This window comes from Zalophus californianus, chromosome 16, assembly GCF_009762305.2.
Source record: "Zalophus californianus isolate mZalCal1 chromosome 16, mZalCal1.pri.v2, whole genome shotgun sequence".
In the NCBI taxonomy this organism is placed as follows: Eukaryota; Metazoa; Chordata; class Mammalia; order Carnivora; family Otariidae; genus Zalophus; species Zalophus californianus.
The window spans coordinates 43,757,427-43,773,801 of record NC_045610.1 but is presented as its reverse complement, the minus strand read 5'-3'; the positions used below and the strand labels follow the sequence as shown (position 1 = coordinate 43,773,801).

Sequence of the window (16,375 nt, the reverse complement as noted above, 5' to 3'; positions counted from 1 at the left end):
GAGGACTCTGGGTCCTGCTCACCCATGCCTCCCTCATCTCAAACTCTGTAAGCAGGGTTGAAAAATTCTACAAGCCCTTCAACAATCGGTGCTGGGATAACGGGATATGCACATGCAAAAGAATAAAGGTGGACCCCTTCCTCACACCATACACACCAGTTAATTCAAAATAGATTGTAGACCTAGGGCGCCTGGGTGGCTCAGTTGGTTAAGCGACTGCCTTCAGCTCAGGTCATGATCCTGGAGTCCCGGGATCGAGTCCCACATCGGGCTCCCTGCTCAGCAGAGGGTCTGCTTCTCCTTCTCACCCTCCTCCCTCTCATGCTCTCTGTCTCTCATTCTCTCTCTCAAATAAATAAATAAAATCTTTAAAAAAAAAAAAAAAACAGATTGTAGACCTAAATGTAAGAGCTAAAACTATAAAGCTTTTAGCAGAAAACATAGGAGCAAATCTTTGTAACCTTGGCTTAGACAGTGGCGTCTTACATATAACACCAAAGGCAGAGACAAAAGAAAAAATAGATACATTGGACTTCAGCAAAATTTTAAAATTTTGTGCCTCAAAAGGCACCAGCAAGAAAGTGAAAAGACAACCCCCAGAACTGAAGAAATTATTTGCAAACCATGTATATGGTATGGGCCTAGTATCCCATATATCCTAGAATATATAAAGAACCCTTACAACTTGAATGTTTCCTAAGGCCTTTGTAATGAAGTACCATAAACTTGATAACTCAAAACAATAGAAATGCGTTCTCTGATAGTTCTGGAAGCTAGAAGTCCAAAATCCAGATGTTGGCAGGAATGTTCTGGAGGTCCTGAGAAAGAATCTGTTCTGCACCCTTCTCTCAGCTTGGGGTTGCCAGCAATCCTTGTTGTTCCTTGGCTCAAAGACCCATCACTCCCAGCTCTGCTGCTGTCATCACACGACTTTCTCGCTCCGTGTCTGTCTTCACTTGGGATTCTCCTCTGTGTGTGTGTGTCTTTTCTCTTATAAGAACACCAGTCACATTGAAGGGCTCACCTTCCCCTAGCATGACCTCATCTTAACTAATTACATCTGCAACAACCCTACTTCCAAAGGTCAGGTTCTGAGATACTGGGGGTTAAGGTTTTAACATATCTCTGTGAGGGACACAATTCAACCTATAACACAGGAACAAAAAGACAAACCAATTTAAGAATGGGCAAAGGATTTGAATAGACATTTCTCCAAAGAAGATATACCAATGTCCACGAAGCACAAGAAAGGTTGCTGTGTCCTTAGACATTGGGGAGATTGCAAACCCAAACCACAAGATGGTACTTCACACCCATCGGGATGGCTATAAGCAAACATAACAAAAAATGGTGGAGAGGTTGTGGAGAAATTGGAATCCTCATACATGGCTGGTGGGAATGTAAAATGGTGCAGCCACTGTGGAAAACAGTTTGGAAATTCCTCGGAAAGTTAGACATAGTTACCATATGACCCATCCGTTCCACTCATAGGTATGTGCCCAAGGAAATGGAAAACAAACATCCACACAAAATTTTGGATATGAATGTTCACAGCAGCATTACTCATAATTGCCAAGAGGGGGAAACAGCCCTAATGCCCATCAGCTAGTGAGCAGACAGTGTGGTATGGGTACCATTATGGAATACCATTTAGTAATGAAGAGGAATAAAGTACTCACAGCTGCTATAATGTGGACAGACCCTGAAACCATGGTGCTAAGGGGAAGAAGGCAGACACAGAGACCATGTGTTGTTAGAAGATTCCATTTATATGAAATGTCCAGAGTGGACAGATCTGTGGAAACAGAAAGTAGATTATTGCTTGCCTAGAACTGGAGCAGTTGAGGGGAAATGTGGGGAGTGACTACTCATGGGCATGGGCTTTCTTTTTGGAGTAATGAAAACGTTCTAAACTTAGATTGTGGTGATGGTTGCACAACTCTGTGAACACACAAACTATTAAACTGTACACTTGAAATGGGTTAATTTAATGATAGGTGAATTGTGTCTCAATAAAGATGTTCATAAAAAGTTTCAAAAACAACCTCTGGGGGTGCCTGGGTGGCTCAGTCGGTTAGGCGTCTGCCTTCAGCTCAGGTCATGATCCCGGGGTCCTGGGATCGAGCCCCACGTCAGGCTCCCTGCTCAGCGGAGAGTCAGCTTCCCGCTCTCCCTCTGTCCCTCCTCCCCTGCTCATGATCTCTCTCAAATAAATAAAATCTTTAAAAAAATAAAAATAAAAATAAAAAATCTTTAAAAAAGAAAGAAACAAACCTGTCTTCACTCCTTTCCCACTAGAAAAGCAAGAGCTGGATCTCAGAGGATGACTTCTACCGGCCTACCCAGGAGCCGCCCCCAGAGAGCCCCTCAGAACGTTCCGTGGCTCCTTCCGGAGGGACGCCAGAGTCAAGGCCCGGTTTCCTCCGGCATTTTTCTCAAGGACCAAGAAAAAGCTTCTCCATGGAGGCCTTAGACAAAGCTTGTGTGCCTTCCCCAGGAGGCAGGAAAAGTCAGGCAGCCGCGGCGCCGGAGCATAAGAACTTCAGGGTGGTGCACCGCCGGCAGATGGGTAGGTGGCTGTGGGCTTCCAGTGGCCTCGCTGTGCAGGGCAGTGCCTTCCAGAGTGCAGTGCTGATGGCCTCTGGGCCATGTCTTCTCCCAAACAACACCTCTTCCCCCAGTGTAATAAGGAGCACCCTTGCTGAGTAATTCAGGAAAGCATTTCAGGAAAGGCACTATATTGTCTCATAAAATCTCAACAAGTTAATGTTCAAAAGCCTATTTCATATATTGAAATATTGAAACTTTTTCCCTGAAGTCATATGATTATACAAAACCCTGGGTTCTGCCTGGAGCCCAGAGCAAACCCTGCCCCTCGAAGGCATTTCAGTGTCCCCTCCCAAGGCCTTTACCTTAGATGGTTTGTTTAACAGCGCTGGTGGGGTGTATCAGCTCTGCTATCTGATTAGTGTCCTCTCTGTGCTGTTTACAGTGAGGCCAGCTCCATTTCCATGCCCTGTGAAATTCTAGAAAGCGGTCAATAACCATAACCTAACTTATCTACCACCCCCATAAACAAAAAAGTATGCCCTGGCGTGTCTCCTTCCCACTTCGTTTGGTGTCCGCAATGAGCCAGCAGACAATTCTGGCCAGGTTCCTAGCTTGGGGAGTATGGGTAGAGCTTTGGTCTCCAAGCTGGCTTCATTTAGGTTTTTCTTTAGGTCCACAGGGTGATTGTAACCATGCCAGAGGAGGTGTGCTTCCATGCCTAGGCCATCAGGTTCCCTGAGGGTAGGAAGACCCTGTACAATTGTTTGAAATCTCCAAGGCTAGTCCAGGCTGGGAGAGAGAGAACTGTGTGTCCTTTGGACCCCCGGTTGGTGGCAGACCCCCACGAAACAGGGAGCCCTGAGCAGTGTGTGGTAGTTAGGCAGGCGCTCATTTAGCAGATAGTTATCTGCGATGTGCCAGGCTGTTCTAGGTGCTGGGGACACAGCAGGAAGCAAAACAAAGTCTCTGTCTTCACAGACTTATATCCTAGGCAGGAAATAAGATGATTCACAAGTAAATGTATAGTCTGGGCCGGTGATAATCACTGCTATGGAGAACAGTAAATTGGGGAGTACCAAGGTGGGGAGTGTACTATTTCACATGGCCAAGGAAGCCCTCACAAATAAGGTGACCCCTGAGGAGACGTGGAGGGAGGGAGGGAGGGAAGGAGGCAGGCAGGTGCGGGGCAACCTTCGTGTCTCAAGCAGGGGAACAGATGCAAAGCCCCTGCACTGGGCACATGTTCGGGAAACTGAGGAGATGGGGAGGGCATGGTTAGAGATGAGGGCAGAGTGAGCGAGGGCCTCGAGGGCCACAGAAGGGGCGTTAGCTTTCGTTCTGAGGGAGATGGCAGCCATTGCAGGGTTTGGGGCAGAGGGACGTGATCTGACTTCCTTTAAATGGGGAGTCATCCTGGCTCATATGTTGAAGGACCTCAGGGAGAGAGACCAGCCAGGAGGCGCTCGCCATCAGCCAGGCTGGGGGTGACAGCCGACTGAGCCCACGTGGTAGCAGTGGAGGTGGTGAGAAGTGGGGTGTTCTGGCTACGCCAGCAGGATTTGCAGAAGGACTGCAGATGGGGTGTGGAAGAACGGAAATTAAGGATAACTCCAAGGTTTTTACCCCAAGCAGCTGGGAGGATACAGTGTAGCATTTACAGAGATGAGGAATGTTGGGGGAGAGGCCAGTTTGCAGTGGGAGGGTCAGCAATTCATTTTCACGCATGTCCACTTTGAGGTGGTTATTAGGTATTAGACATACGTGGAGCAAGGTGGAGACCTGAATCTGAGATTCAGGGGCAGGGTTCAGGCTGGAGATAAAAACCGGGGCCTTGTTGGCATAAAGCCCTGCAAGTGGGCAAGACCAGGTAGGAGGTGGGTGTTGGAGGAGAGGACCCAGGACTGAGCTCTGGGGTGCCCCCGTGTTGAGATGTCAGGGAGAGAAGGAGGAACAAGCCCAGGGGACAGAAGAGTGGCCCGTTAGGCGGAGTAGGACCCAGAGTGGCACGTCAGCAGCCGAGGGAGGGGAGGGGGCTCAGCTGCATCCAGGGATGCTGATGAGTCAGGCCAGATGGGGACCAAGGGTTAGCCTTTGGATTTGGTGACAAGGAGGACATGGGGCTTCCCTTCCAGTGGAAGGAGGGGACGGAAGACTGACTGGAGCAGATTCAAGACGGAATGGATGCCGGGGCGCTAGAGACAGTTTTGACACCTCCTCAGGGGGTTCTCTGTAAAGGGGGACGGAGGAACAGGGTGGTAATTAGAGATGTGAGTGCCATCAGGAAAGCTATTTTTAAAGATGGCAGAAATAACAGCATGTTTGTATGCTGGCGGGAATGATGCAGGAGGGAAGGGAGAAAGCAGTGACACGGGAGAGGGAGGGTTGTTGGAGAGATGTTCTTGTCCTTGAGTAGGCGGGGGTGGAGGGGGGGGCGTCCCCTGTGCAAACAGAGGAGTTGGCCTCGTCCCTGGTGACAAGGGGGAGGTGAGACTGTGGGTACCGATGCCAGAGTGAGGAGTCTGTGGAGGTTGTCTTTTGAGTGCTTTTTTGGCTCAGTAAAATTCAGGAACAAGGTCAACAGTAGATGGTGAGGATAGGACTCAAAAACTGTTCTGGTGGCAGTCAGTGTCCACACCTGCCGCAGGGCCTCGGGAGGTGGAGGGGTGACCCACCGTCTAAAGTGCCTCTTTCTGCCCCCAGGACTGTCCAACCCATTCCGGGGCCTCATGAAGCTGGGCACCGTGGAGCGGCGGGGGGCCATGGGCATTTGGAAGGAACTCTTCTGCGAGCTCTCCCCCCTGGAGTTCCGCCTCTACCTGAACACCGAGGAGCGCACCTGCGTGGAGACCTGCTCACTACTGCGCTGCGAATCTGTGGGGCCGGCGCACAGTGATGGCCGCTTTGAGCTGGTCTTCTCTGGCAGGAAGCTGGCCCTGCGGGCCTCCTCCCAGGATGAAGCCGAGGACTGGCTGGACCGCGTGCGGGAGGCCCTGCAGAAGTGCCGGCCACAGCAGGAGGATGAGTGGGTGAACATCCAGTACCCCGAGCAGCCTGACGACCCCCCGGATGCCCCTCAGGGTGGCCTCCCCTCCCACCCAGACCTGCTCCCCGAGCCTGACACCCTCCAGGGCACACAGTTCTGCTGGTCCTCTGCCCAAGTTCCCGAGCCAGATGCTATTAAAGAATCCCTTCTGTACCTGTACACGGATGGGACCTGGATGCCCTATATTTTTTCCCTCTCCTTGGAGTCTCTGAAATGCTTCCGAGTGAGAAACAATGAGAAGATGTTAAGTGACAGCCATGGAATTGAGACCATCCGAGACATCCTGCCAGACACAAGCCTCGGGGGCCCCTCCTTCTTCAAAATCATCACGGCCAAGGCCGTCCTGAAGCTGCAGGCCGGGAGCGCCGAGGAAGCCACCCTGTGGAGGGATCTGGTGCGCAAGGTCCTGGCGTCCTACTTGGAGATGGCCGAGGAGGCCGTGACCCTGGGCGGGAGTCTGGACGAAAACTGTCAGGAGGTGCTGAGGTTCGCCACGCGGGAGAACGGCTTCCTACTGCAGTACCTGGTGGCCATCCCCACGGAGAAAGGCCTGGACTCCCAGGGCTGCTTCTGTGCAGGTGCCCACCCACTGTCCCACCACCCCCAGCATGCCCACCTCCCTCTGCTTCCGATGGGGTTCCGGACGTAGGCTCTCTGCCCTTGCCTGGCTCTCCGCACGTGCCCCCGCACCACCCCTGCGATGTGGCAGTACACAGCTCCTGCTTCTCCCCAGCACCCACGGAGGCCAGCACCCCTGCCGAGGGTCGGCACCTGTGGGCGGCAGCTCTGCTAGGCGCTCTGCTGTCTGCTCGGAGTTCAATCCAGGGAGCTCTGTTCTCCACCCCCTCCATTATCACATTACCATATTGCACCATCCGTTTGGAGCAGGGGTATGGCACCCTCCCAAAGATTTCTGCATGCTCTTGCAAGTGCACAGTCTTTTTCAGTTACAAAAATGGGCTTGTACAGCTCAGGGCTGTGCAGTAGAACTTTCTCTGATGATGAAAATGTTCTAGATCTCTGCTGTCCAGTCTGGTAACTCCAAGCCACATGGGGCTCCCGAGTACTCCCGACGGAGCTAGTGTGACTGAAGGGACTGACTTTTCGATCTAACCCACAGGTACTTAAATTGGCCCGCGGCTCGCGGCCGCGGTTTGAGACCCAGCATGGTGGTACCCATACTGTTCTACAACCTGGGGTTTCCTACTTAAGAATGTGTTGTGGATATTATTCCGAGTTAGTACACCTGCTCTATCATTACTGTCATCAAATCTGATTCTTTTGCGGGGGCCACTGGGCCAGCTGCTTTTTGCGGATTATTTCATTTATTCCTCACAGTACCTATCCCAAGCTGGAGCCAGATGAGGACCTTGACGGTCCTAGAAACTTGCTCCAGCCAGGTCCCCATAGGCCCTCTCCACTCCCTTGCTTTTCAAGGCCATGAGATATTCCATGGCTCACGTTCCATTGTCAGCTCTTCTCCCCGATCCAGACACCCATTTCCAACCCTGTGGGTGCTCCGGGCAAACCGGGAGAACTTTGCCCTGCTGCAGAGCGCCACAGCAGGAGACCTGGCAGCAAATGGCTTGAGGGCCGTCCTGTCAGCTGGAGCCTGTGGGACTAGAGGGGAAAGTCCGCTTCGGGCATCTGGAAGGAAGTGGTCTGCGGTTTTCTTCCTGCAGAAAACATGTTCAGGTCCCTGCTCACCCCCTCCCTCCGCCAATGCCCGACACTCACGCTTTACACCTCCAGCCTGTGGGTGTTGGGCTCAGGGAGGAGGCCAGGCCCCCAAGGCCTGTGAGGAGGGTCCCCCAGTGGGTGTAAGTGCTGGCCGGGGGAGCTCTCCCCGCGCCTGTCACCTGCCAGCCCGTGGGCCGAGACCGAATCTGGGGAGCTTGGGCTTCCTTCCTGCCACAGTCACAGCTCTGTGACCAGGCTCCTACCCACCGCTGACATTTGGCTGTATTCATAGTGTGCAGGGCACTTTCAAAATTTTCTCTCGTTTAAACTTTGTAATCACCCCGCAGAAGAGCAAGTAACAGCTGCATTTTATAGACACCGCAATGGAACCTTGCAGAAATCCAGTGAAGGTTAGGATGAGGCAGCTAGGAAGCAGAAGAGTCAGTCCTTCTAGTCCCAAGGCCAGAGGAACCCTTTGCCCCTGGCCCCATGGGAGGCAGGCCTTTGCTTTGCCTACCGCATTCCACTTCTCACTGCCCGCCGCTGCGGAGGGACCTCCCGCAGAGGGGCTGAAGCTGGACACTGCCCCGCTGTCCCGAGGTATCGGGCGTCTCTGACTCCGAGCTGGCACCGGGCGATGTCCAGATGCCCCTGCCTCCGGCTGGCTTCCCCACTCACTCCCTGTGGCCTGCCCCAGGCCCCCAGCTCCTACCCTGCTTACTGTGGCCCAGACTTGGTCACTTCCATTTCTGGGCCCCAGGGGAGGGGGTAGACCTACAGGGGGTTGGCATGAGGTGAGTAAGCAGTGGGAACATTGAACAGGCAGCTAGGCAGAAGAGGATGTGGGCTCTAGCAGCAACCCAAGCCCAGTCCAATGCCCAGCCGTGCCGCGTCATCGTCCTGTGACAGGGCAGGTCTCCTCACCTCTCTCTGCACCGATTTCTTCAGCTGTAAAATGGCAACAACAATTGTTAACAGGGTTCTGTTGTAAACGCTCGTGAATGGGGTTGTTTCTGAGCGGTGTGCATATTGTTTTATCTTTCTGTCCTTTTTAATCTATCCCTTAAAGAGCAGGTCCTTCTGCTCAGTAACTTCTGCATTGATCTCAGACTCTGGCCTCACCACCACTCACTCTCCTGCCGTCCTTCTCCCCAGGCTGCTCCCGACAGATTGGCTTCTCGTTTGTACGACCCAAGCTTTGTGCCTTCTCTGGCCTCTATTACTGTGACATCTGCCACCAAGATGATGCCTCGGTGATTCCGGCCAGGATCATCCACAACTGGGACCTCACCAAGCGCCCGGTAAGCCTCGAGCCCAGCCTGTCGGTGGCCACACAGGGCTGCTGAATGACAGAGGAATGGTCGCTCTTCTTTGCATGGAGGAGTTTGGCTCTAGGGAAGCCCGGGTCGCTGGTTCAGGCCCCATGATGCGGGGGAACTGACCAAGAAAAAAAACGTGGTGCTGGTATATAGTCCCTGGGCAGAGCTCTGTCAGTGCCTGCCTTGGTCCTCATCTGGAGGTCTGAGGATGGTTCTCTGCAGCTCCCCGTGGCTACAGACTAAACTGTGTAGGGCACCAGCAACCAGGTAGGTAGGTAGGTAGGTAGGTAGGTAGGTAGGTAGGTAGGTAGAAAGAAAGATAAATATAGGGATAGGTGGATAAGAAAGGATAATTAGGCTACAGATTAGATACGTAGATGGATGTAGCTAGGTGGGTGGGTAGATGGGTGGGTGAGTAGGTAGGTGGGTGGGTGGGTGGTTGATGGTTGATGGATGGGTAGGTGGGTGGGTGGGTGGATGGATGGTTGATGGATGGGTGGGTGGGTGGGTGGGTGGATGGATGGTTGATGGATGGGTAGGTGGGTGGGTGGGTGGATGGATGGTTGATGGATGTGTAGGTGGGTGGGTGGGTGGATGGATGGGCTGGCCAACCAGCTGTACTTCTCCCTGGAGCTTCTGCCTTCTCTGTGGATCTGTTTACATACATTTGTAAAGTTGGGATCATACTGGACTCATACTTCTTTATAACCTGCTTTGTCCACTGAGTATCACTTAGTCTTGGGTACTTTTATAAGTTCGCCTAATGCCTTTGAATTAGATGTATTCCAAGATCTTTCACATTTCCTCTTCTCCACCTGAGCTTACCCACTCATCTAGCTATGTTACCATTAGCCAATTATTTGACTTCCGTTTCCTTGTCTATAAATAGGGATTAATAAGTGTGTGCCTCAGGACTGCGTGAGGACTAACAGGGACAGGGCCTGCCATGTCTTAGAGCCCTACATTAGTGCCATTTCTTTCTCCTGAGGCCTGCCACCCTTCGGCCCCTCATTCACTTGGGCAGGGCCTGCCTCGAGGAGCACAAACTTGGCTTTACCCCAGAGGCACAGATTTCTGCGTAAGACAGACACAAAAGCACAAAGAAGAAGTTATTACTTCTCTCAAGACCCGGGCCTGCTGGCCACGGATGTGTCATCAGAGCCCAGGGAACGTGACTCTCAGATTCTGTGCCACTCCAGCCTCCCCCTTGCTGGGGACCGGAACCCCAAGGACGTTAGCGTCACTTTGGCTTTTTGGTCGGTTGCCTTGTCCCCACTCCTGCCCCCAGGGGTAAGTATTTAACTAACTACATGTAGAATATTAAACCTCAGAACCACCACACATGCAAATAATTCTTTGGCCATAAAACACACTCACTATTTACAACATCCAGAGACTTGTTAAGCCATCTTCTTATTCATTGCTGTAATCCTTGTGCCACTTCCTTTTCCCCAACTAGAAAATGACAGTACTTTTCCTGGCATATCTGAGATCAGGAAATATCCTGCTCTCGGTCTCTCAGAGATCCCTGGCCTGGGAAAGGCAGGAACGCTCAAAATAGAGAGTGGCTGGCTCGTGGGGTAGGGGCCTTACTGCTCCCTGTTACCGCTGGCTGCCACTAGGCAGGATGTCAGCCCAGGCCTGGGGTTTCTTCCTTGCCTGTCTCCTGCAAGCCCACAGGCCAGGAACAGTCCCGGGGGAACAGGAGGCTCCTACCTGTCCACGCACTTGGCAGTTTTCAGCGCACATTCCTGTGTGTGGTTTCATCTGAGCCTCACCCAAGGCCTGAAGCCGAGTCGTGGGAAGGGCTGGGCCGGGGATAGAGACGAGCCATCTGAACACAGTCCCCAGGCCTTTGTTGTTTGGCTGCCCACCGGCCGGAGGGCTGGTACTTCGGGGCTCTGGGAAATGGGAAAAGGAATTGTCCATTGTTGGGGGAAGCAAGAGATGGTGGTGGAGCTGGATGACCGGAGGCCAGAGGCTCCCAAGCCCCCAGTGTGACCATCTTCCGAGGGCCCTGTTCCATCCCCCACGCTTAAGGGACAGCGGGGTTGCACAGGCACTCAGAGTATGAAGGCAGCTCCCATTCCTGAGGATATACTACTTTTTTTTTTTTAATCTAAACTCAAAATAATCCCATAAGGGAGGTGCTTTTATTTTCCCCATTTTACAGACAAGGAAACTGAGTCACAGAGAGGTTAAATAAGTGTCACAAGGTCACACTGCTAGAAAGTGGCAGAGCCAAGATTCAAATTCAATTCTGACTTGGAAGCCCGACTCCTAACCACTGTACCGTAGCTGATGGTGAAGAACGTCTCAGCTCCTCCATCCTTCTTGTCACAGCGAGGAGAAGACTGAAGCGGGGGGAGGCTTCTCATTAGTTAGTGAGGCAGCCAAGTGTGCAGAGACCACACCTCAGTTTAGACCTGGGCTCCACTTTCTGCAGGTAGATGAGATAAGCCACTTTAGCTTCTGTGAGCCTCAGTTTCTTCATCTATAAAATGGGAATGCTGGCCCCTTCCCCATTGGCTTGTCATAAGCATGAGGAAAGGATGTGGCTGAGATCCTCAGCCCACTGTCTGGCACATCGTAGGTGCTCAGTAAGCTTTGGCATGAGGGTCAGGGCTGAGGGAGGAACCTGCAGCCCCCTCTGAGGTGGGAGAGACTGGGGTTGAACGCTCACCTCCACGCAGGGACTTGGGGGAGCCCTGGTTGGTGCTGCTGGCAAGAGCTGGGGGGCTTGGGAAACCTCGTTAAGCTGTGTCTGATCTGTGGCTTCCTGTGGCTGGAACCTGACTCAGACAGTCGCCTGGTTCCTGAGTCGGCCCCGGGCCAATGCCTGTTTCTGTTAGGCAGGAAAATGGGGGCTGGGAGGACAGGAAACAGTGGGAAGGGTCTGTGGGCCCAGGGGGAGAGGGGCCGCAGCTGATGCCATGGAGGGGGAGTGGGTTTGGGCATTAGGTTACCTGGGTTCAGATCTTGACTTTTATGAGCTATGGACCTAGGCCCGGTCACCTCACCCCTGAGCCTCAGTTCCCTCATCTATAAGATGAGGATGGTACCCTTGGACGGGGGTGGCCGGGGAGTGAGTAGGTAAGACCGTGTCTGTCCCATTGGCGCTCACCAAATGGTCATCTCTGTCCCAACCCCACTATCTGGTGGCACTCCAGATCTGCCGGCAGGCCCTGAAGTTCCTGACGCAGATCCGGGCCCAGCCCCTCATCAACCTGCAGCTGGTGAACGCCTCGCTGTATGAGCACGTGGAGCAGATGCACCTCATCCGGAGATGCCGGGAGCAGCTGAAGCTTCTGGGGGATTACCTGGGCCTGTGCCGAAGTGGGGCCCTGAAGGAGCTGAGCAAGAGGTGAGCATCCTGGTCACACACCGACACACATCAACACACATACAGCCAGCACCCTCACAAGATGCCCTCTTGGGAGAAATGCCAGAGCTGGGCAGAAATCAGCTTCCCACTAGGTTTGGGAAATGACCACATGCTTTGAGAGTGGCTTTTATTTGTTCACGTATTCATTCTTTCCACAAATATTTACTGAGAACCTTCTAAGTGCCCAGGTTTGTGGGCCACAGAAGTGGGCCGGTTAAGAGGATTGGAGGAGGGCAGAGCAGGGAAGACGTCCTGAAGGAACGGACAAATAAGGTGAGACCTGAAGAATGAGTAGGAGTTTAGAAAGGAGAAGAGATTCAGGAGAGAGTGATCCAGACAGAAGGAAGAGTGTGCACAGGCCATGAACGAAGTCCCCATACATGGAAAGAACAGAGAGAAGTCGGGGGTGGGGGAGAGGAGGCTGGGAGGCAAGGGCCATGTTGCCCTGGCCCCTCCCTACCCAGTCCTCCCTGCATGGCTGCTTTGCTGCTGTCCAGCACAGCATCCCTCGCAAAATCCTCAGAAGAGGGCAAGATGAGGGTGGGACCCTCAGGATGCCCTTGGAGAAGCTTCTCGGCCCCCAGAGCCTGGGGGCCTGCTCAGGGTTGGGAGGCGATGTTGTGCTACAGCATGGACTTAGGGTCCTTCTGGGCCCGTCGTAAGTGCCTCCTCGCCCAGGCTACGGTCTCGGGGTTGGGCTCTCCTCAGGCCCTCAGGATGGCAGACCCCAGGTGGGGGAGCTGGTGCCTACTGTCCAGTGGGGCTTTGTGGCTGGGTGTCTGGGGACTTGGGGCAGCCCAGCAGCCCCTCCACATTCGCCCCTGCCCCCAGCCACTTCTCCACACAGGCCTGGCACAGAGACCAGCCCTCTGATGGGCTGTAGCTCTAGGCTCCTGGCTCGTGTTCTCCGGGGGTTGTTCCTGCATGGCTGTGTGGGGCCCAGGCAGTGCCCAGTACAGGCCCCCCGGGACTCTCAAGGAAGGGGCTGCTGCAGGGAGCTCTCTCTGAGGCATAGGGGAGAAGCTGGCTCCTCACAGGCTCCCAGAGCAGCCAGCTGGGCCCTGGTCTGCACAGGGCCTGAAAGGACAGAAAGCCCTCTGGTGGCCACCATGAGGGACCCTCTCAGGCTGCTTCCCGGGGAGGCCCTGCCTGTTGTGATCATCAGCTGGGTGCCTGGGTCTTCCCTCACTGCCCTCCTTTCTGAGATTCTAGGACACAGGGCTCCAGAGAGTCTGTCCTCCAGCCCCCCTAACCAGGGTGGTGAGATCTCACTGTCACCACATTCCAGTCAAGGGGATCTTTTGCACACCTGAGCAGGCCAGGTACCTGCAGGGTGGGTCCTGGGTGCTGGCCTCGCTTCCCTGGCCCCACCCTGCTCAGATTGTTTGGTCTTCGGCCTTACTGACCTGTCTGGGCTGACCTGCGGGACAGCCCTGCCTCATTCTCCCTGACCCTGCGGTTCCCATCCTTGGGTAGCAGCACTGCATACCTACTGTGCAACCTACCAGCCTTTGAGAGAGCAAGGCTAGGCCAGGGGAGGTCCCATTTTGGAATTAACATGGGGCAAGTGAAAGAGATCAGGAGCAGCCTCTGCCCGACCTCAGATTTGCTGTGTGACTCAGAGAGGTTGGTTCACTTACCTGAGCCTCAGCTTTCTTGTCTATAAAATGGGCCAGTAATCCCTGTGCTCATGCGGCCTTTCAGAGTTGTGAGAGCCCCATGAGGGGCTCAGAGTCTAGGGAAGGACACAGACAGACAGACAGATGGCCCTGGGTCAGCATGACTCGTGCCGTGAGGGAAAGCATCTGACCCAGCCTTTTCAGGGCTGGAGGGCCAAGAAAGCTCCCAGAGGAGATGGTGTCTGAGCTGAGGGTTTGCAGCGTTTTCTTTTATTCTTCTCTTTTCTTTAAAAAAGAAATGTGTTTCTTCTTTACAAAGATAGTTAGTATTCAAACAGTGTAAAAGAATCAGGCAGGAAGTTCTGATCACCCCTCCTCCAATCCCACCACCATCAGTACTGTTAGAGCATGCTTCCAGAACTCTGTCCTTACCCATGTACATAGTGAACTGGGATTTTGCAGAAGAACCAGGAGAAGAAAGGGTAAGGGAGGGCCCAGCTTTCCTGGCTCAAGGGGACCGGTGATGTGGAAGGGGACGGGAGTTTGGCTCACCAGGACCCTTGAGGGGTCCGGTGCAGCTGGATCGTGGGTGCGGGTGCCAGACCTCGAAGGTCCTAGGTACCACACTAAAGGTGTTTGGATTTATCCTGCCAACAGTGGGGAGCCCTTCAAAGGGTTTTGAGCACGGGACTGTCAACCTTCTCCAGAGTTTAAAAAAGGCCAGTTTAGGGGGTGCCCTCCTGGCTCAGTTGGTAGAGCATGCAACTCTTGATCTTGGGGTTGTGAGTTCGAGTTCCACATTGGGTGTAACGATTACTTAAACATAAAATTTTTTTTTTTTTAAAAGTAAGCAAGCAAGAAAATGAAAAGCCCAGTTTGGCAGCAGTGGGGCATGGGGGCTGGTGTAGTAATTAGCCCAGGGAAGTGAGGAGGCCTGGCCTGAGTCGGCCAGGGTGGAGGCTGAGGACCAAAATGATTGAGTGTGAGTGGTGAAGTCAGGGAGGAGTTCCCCTTTCCTAGTGGCAGCCCTCTGGCTGGGCCCTCTGAGAGAAAGGGGATCATTGGACAGGCCTGGACATGTCTCCAGGGGCCAGAGAAGCCCCAGAACACCCTCTCAGCCCTTGGGAAGGAGCCATTCTAGGAACACCCTGGAGGGGTGGCTAGAGGAGGCACCTGAGTTCAAAGGCGTCACACAGCCTGGGCCTGGAATGCAGATCTGCCAGCCCTGCCAGCACCCTTTCCCACCCCATCACTGGCTGCAGGAGTGAAGGGGCAACCTCCCCTGTCTTCCACTCTCTTCCAGAGTGCCCTACAGATCTCTCGGGCCCCTTCCTCCTGGCAGTCAGCCTCACACCGAGGAGGACAGAGAGGGGTCTCCTGATTGCAGGGTGGAGAACAGAGTCCCGGAGCCCTGGGGTGTGGATTTCTCCCCTGACGGCAGGATGAGAAGTGGCATCTCACCCCGGGGCCCATGCTCTGTCCCCTCCAGCTTGGACTGAGTCCTGTGGAGAAAGCACCTGCAAGGCCTCACTGAGCGTGTGACAGGCCCAAGGGACAGTGGCTCGCAGGGAGGGTCTCGGGCCTGGCTGCGCCCCAGGGCTTCCATGACTGTTGGCAGAGAGCAGATGACAGAGATGACTCTCCATCCAGATCAACCCCACCCTTCCTGCCTGTTCAGGGACAGCGTGTGCGCCCCCCCACCCACCCGTGTTTTCCTGGTGATAAATGGCGGCTTCCCGTTCCCAGAAAGCTGGAAGTTTACTGGGGAAACTAGCATGGTGACCCGAGCAGCCGGTCAGCAGTGTCCTCAGCCCTCGTGGCACAATGTGGCCTGCCGGGCTGCTTGGTGGAGCTGGTCCTCTCCACTCCGGGTTGGGTTCCCCAAGACCATGACGGAGGCCCATTCCAGATGCCCCGGGGCCTCCTCAGGCATTCTCCCCAGCCCCAGTTACCCACGCGGGCACACACAGCAAGGCGAGGCAGGTGTTGTCACAGGGTGTTTACTCTCCTTCCCTCAGGATGGAACCCCTCGGATTGCTGCCCTTGCCGAGGTGGAAAGTAGAGCCACCCTCAGCCCCTGTCTGCCCCGTGCCCCCCGCCCTCTGTGAAACGGGATCTGGCGTACTTGGGCCACGTCTCCATGCTTCTCGCATAGCACCGACACTGGATGCTTGACTGTCCCTCAGCTAGCCCAGGGGTGACAGGAGGGCAGAGGCCACTTCCTATGCATTTCTGTCCCCAAGCGCTGTCCCTGGTATGTAACGGTGGCAGGAATGACAACAGTTCACACCTCCAGGTGTTACTGGGTGGGTAAGGGTAAGGGCTCCGGAGCCAGGCCCCTGCGTTCAAACTCCAGCTCTACCACTCACTAGCTGTGTGACCGCGGGCAGGTTATTTAACCTCTCTGGGCCTCTGTTCCGTCTTTTTCTCAAAGTGGGGCTTATAAGAGTACCGAGCTCACGGGACCGTGGAATGAGTTAATGGGTAAAGCTCTGAGCCCAGTTCTCCGTACAAATGTTAGCTTTGGTCATCCCCCTCCTCGCTGGTATTTTTTTATAGACGTTTTATTTTTTATACCTTTAAATTTGTTTGCAATTTTTTCAGCCTTATTGACGTATAACTGACAAAATTGTGAGGTGTTTAAAGTGGACATCATGATGATTTGATGCCTATATATGCACTTGTGAAAGGGTCCCTCCCATCTGGCTCATTCACACATCCATCCCTCACTACTTACATACAGACGTTTGGCGAGAGCATTTAAGTTCTACTCCCTCAG

The 16,375-nt window shown here is 53.8% G+C and overlaps 1 protein-coding gene across 4 annotated transcripts in view; it reads left to right on the top strand.

Annotated features, from left to right (window-relative positions):
• PLEKHM1 (pleckstrin homology and RUN domain containing M1) overlaps window positions 1-16,375 on the top strand; it is a 45,725-nt gene that overhangs the window by 25,371 nt on the left and 3,979 nt on the right. For all 4 annotated transcript variants that reach the window (XM_027567904.2, XM_027567901.2, XM_027567900.2 and 1 more), the window contains 4 exons: window positions 2,299-2,569; window positions 5,251-6,171; window positions 8,429-8,574; window positions 11,763-11,956. In XM_027567904.2, the coding sequence (XP_027423705.1) occupies window positions 2,299-2,569; window positions 5,251-6,171; window positions 8,429-8,574; window positions 11,763-11,956 (1,532 nt within the window). The remainder of the gene's footprint in view (window positions 1-2,298; window positions 2,570-5,250; window positions 6,172-8,428; window positions 8,575-11,762; window positions 11,957-16,375) is intronic.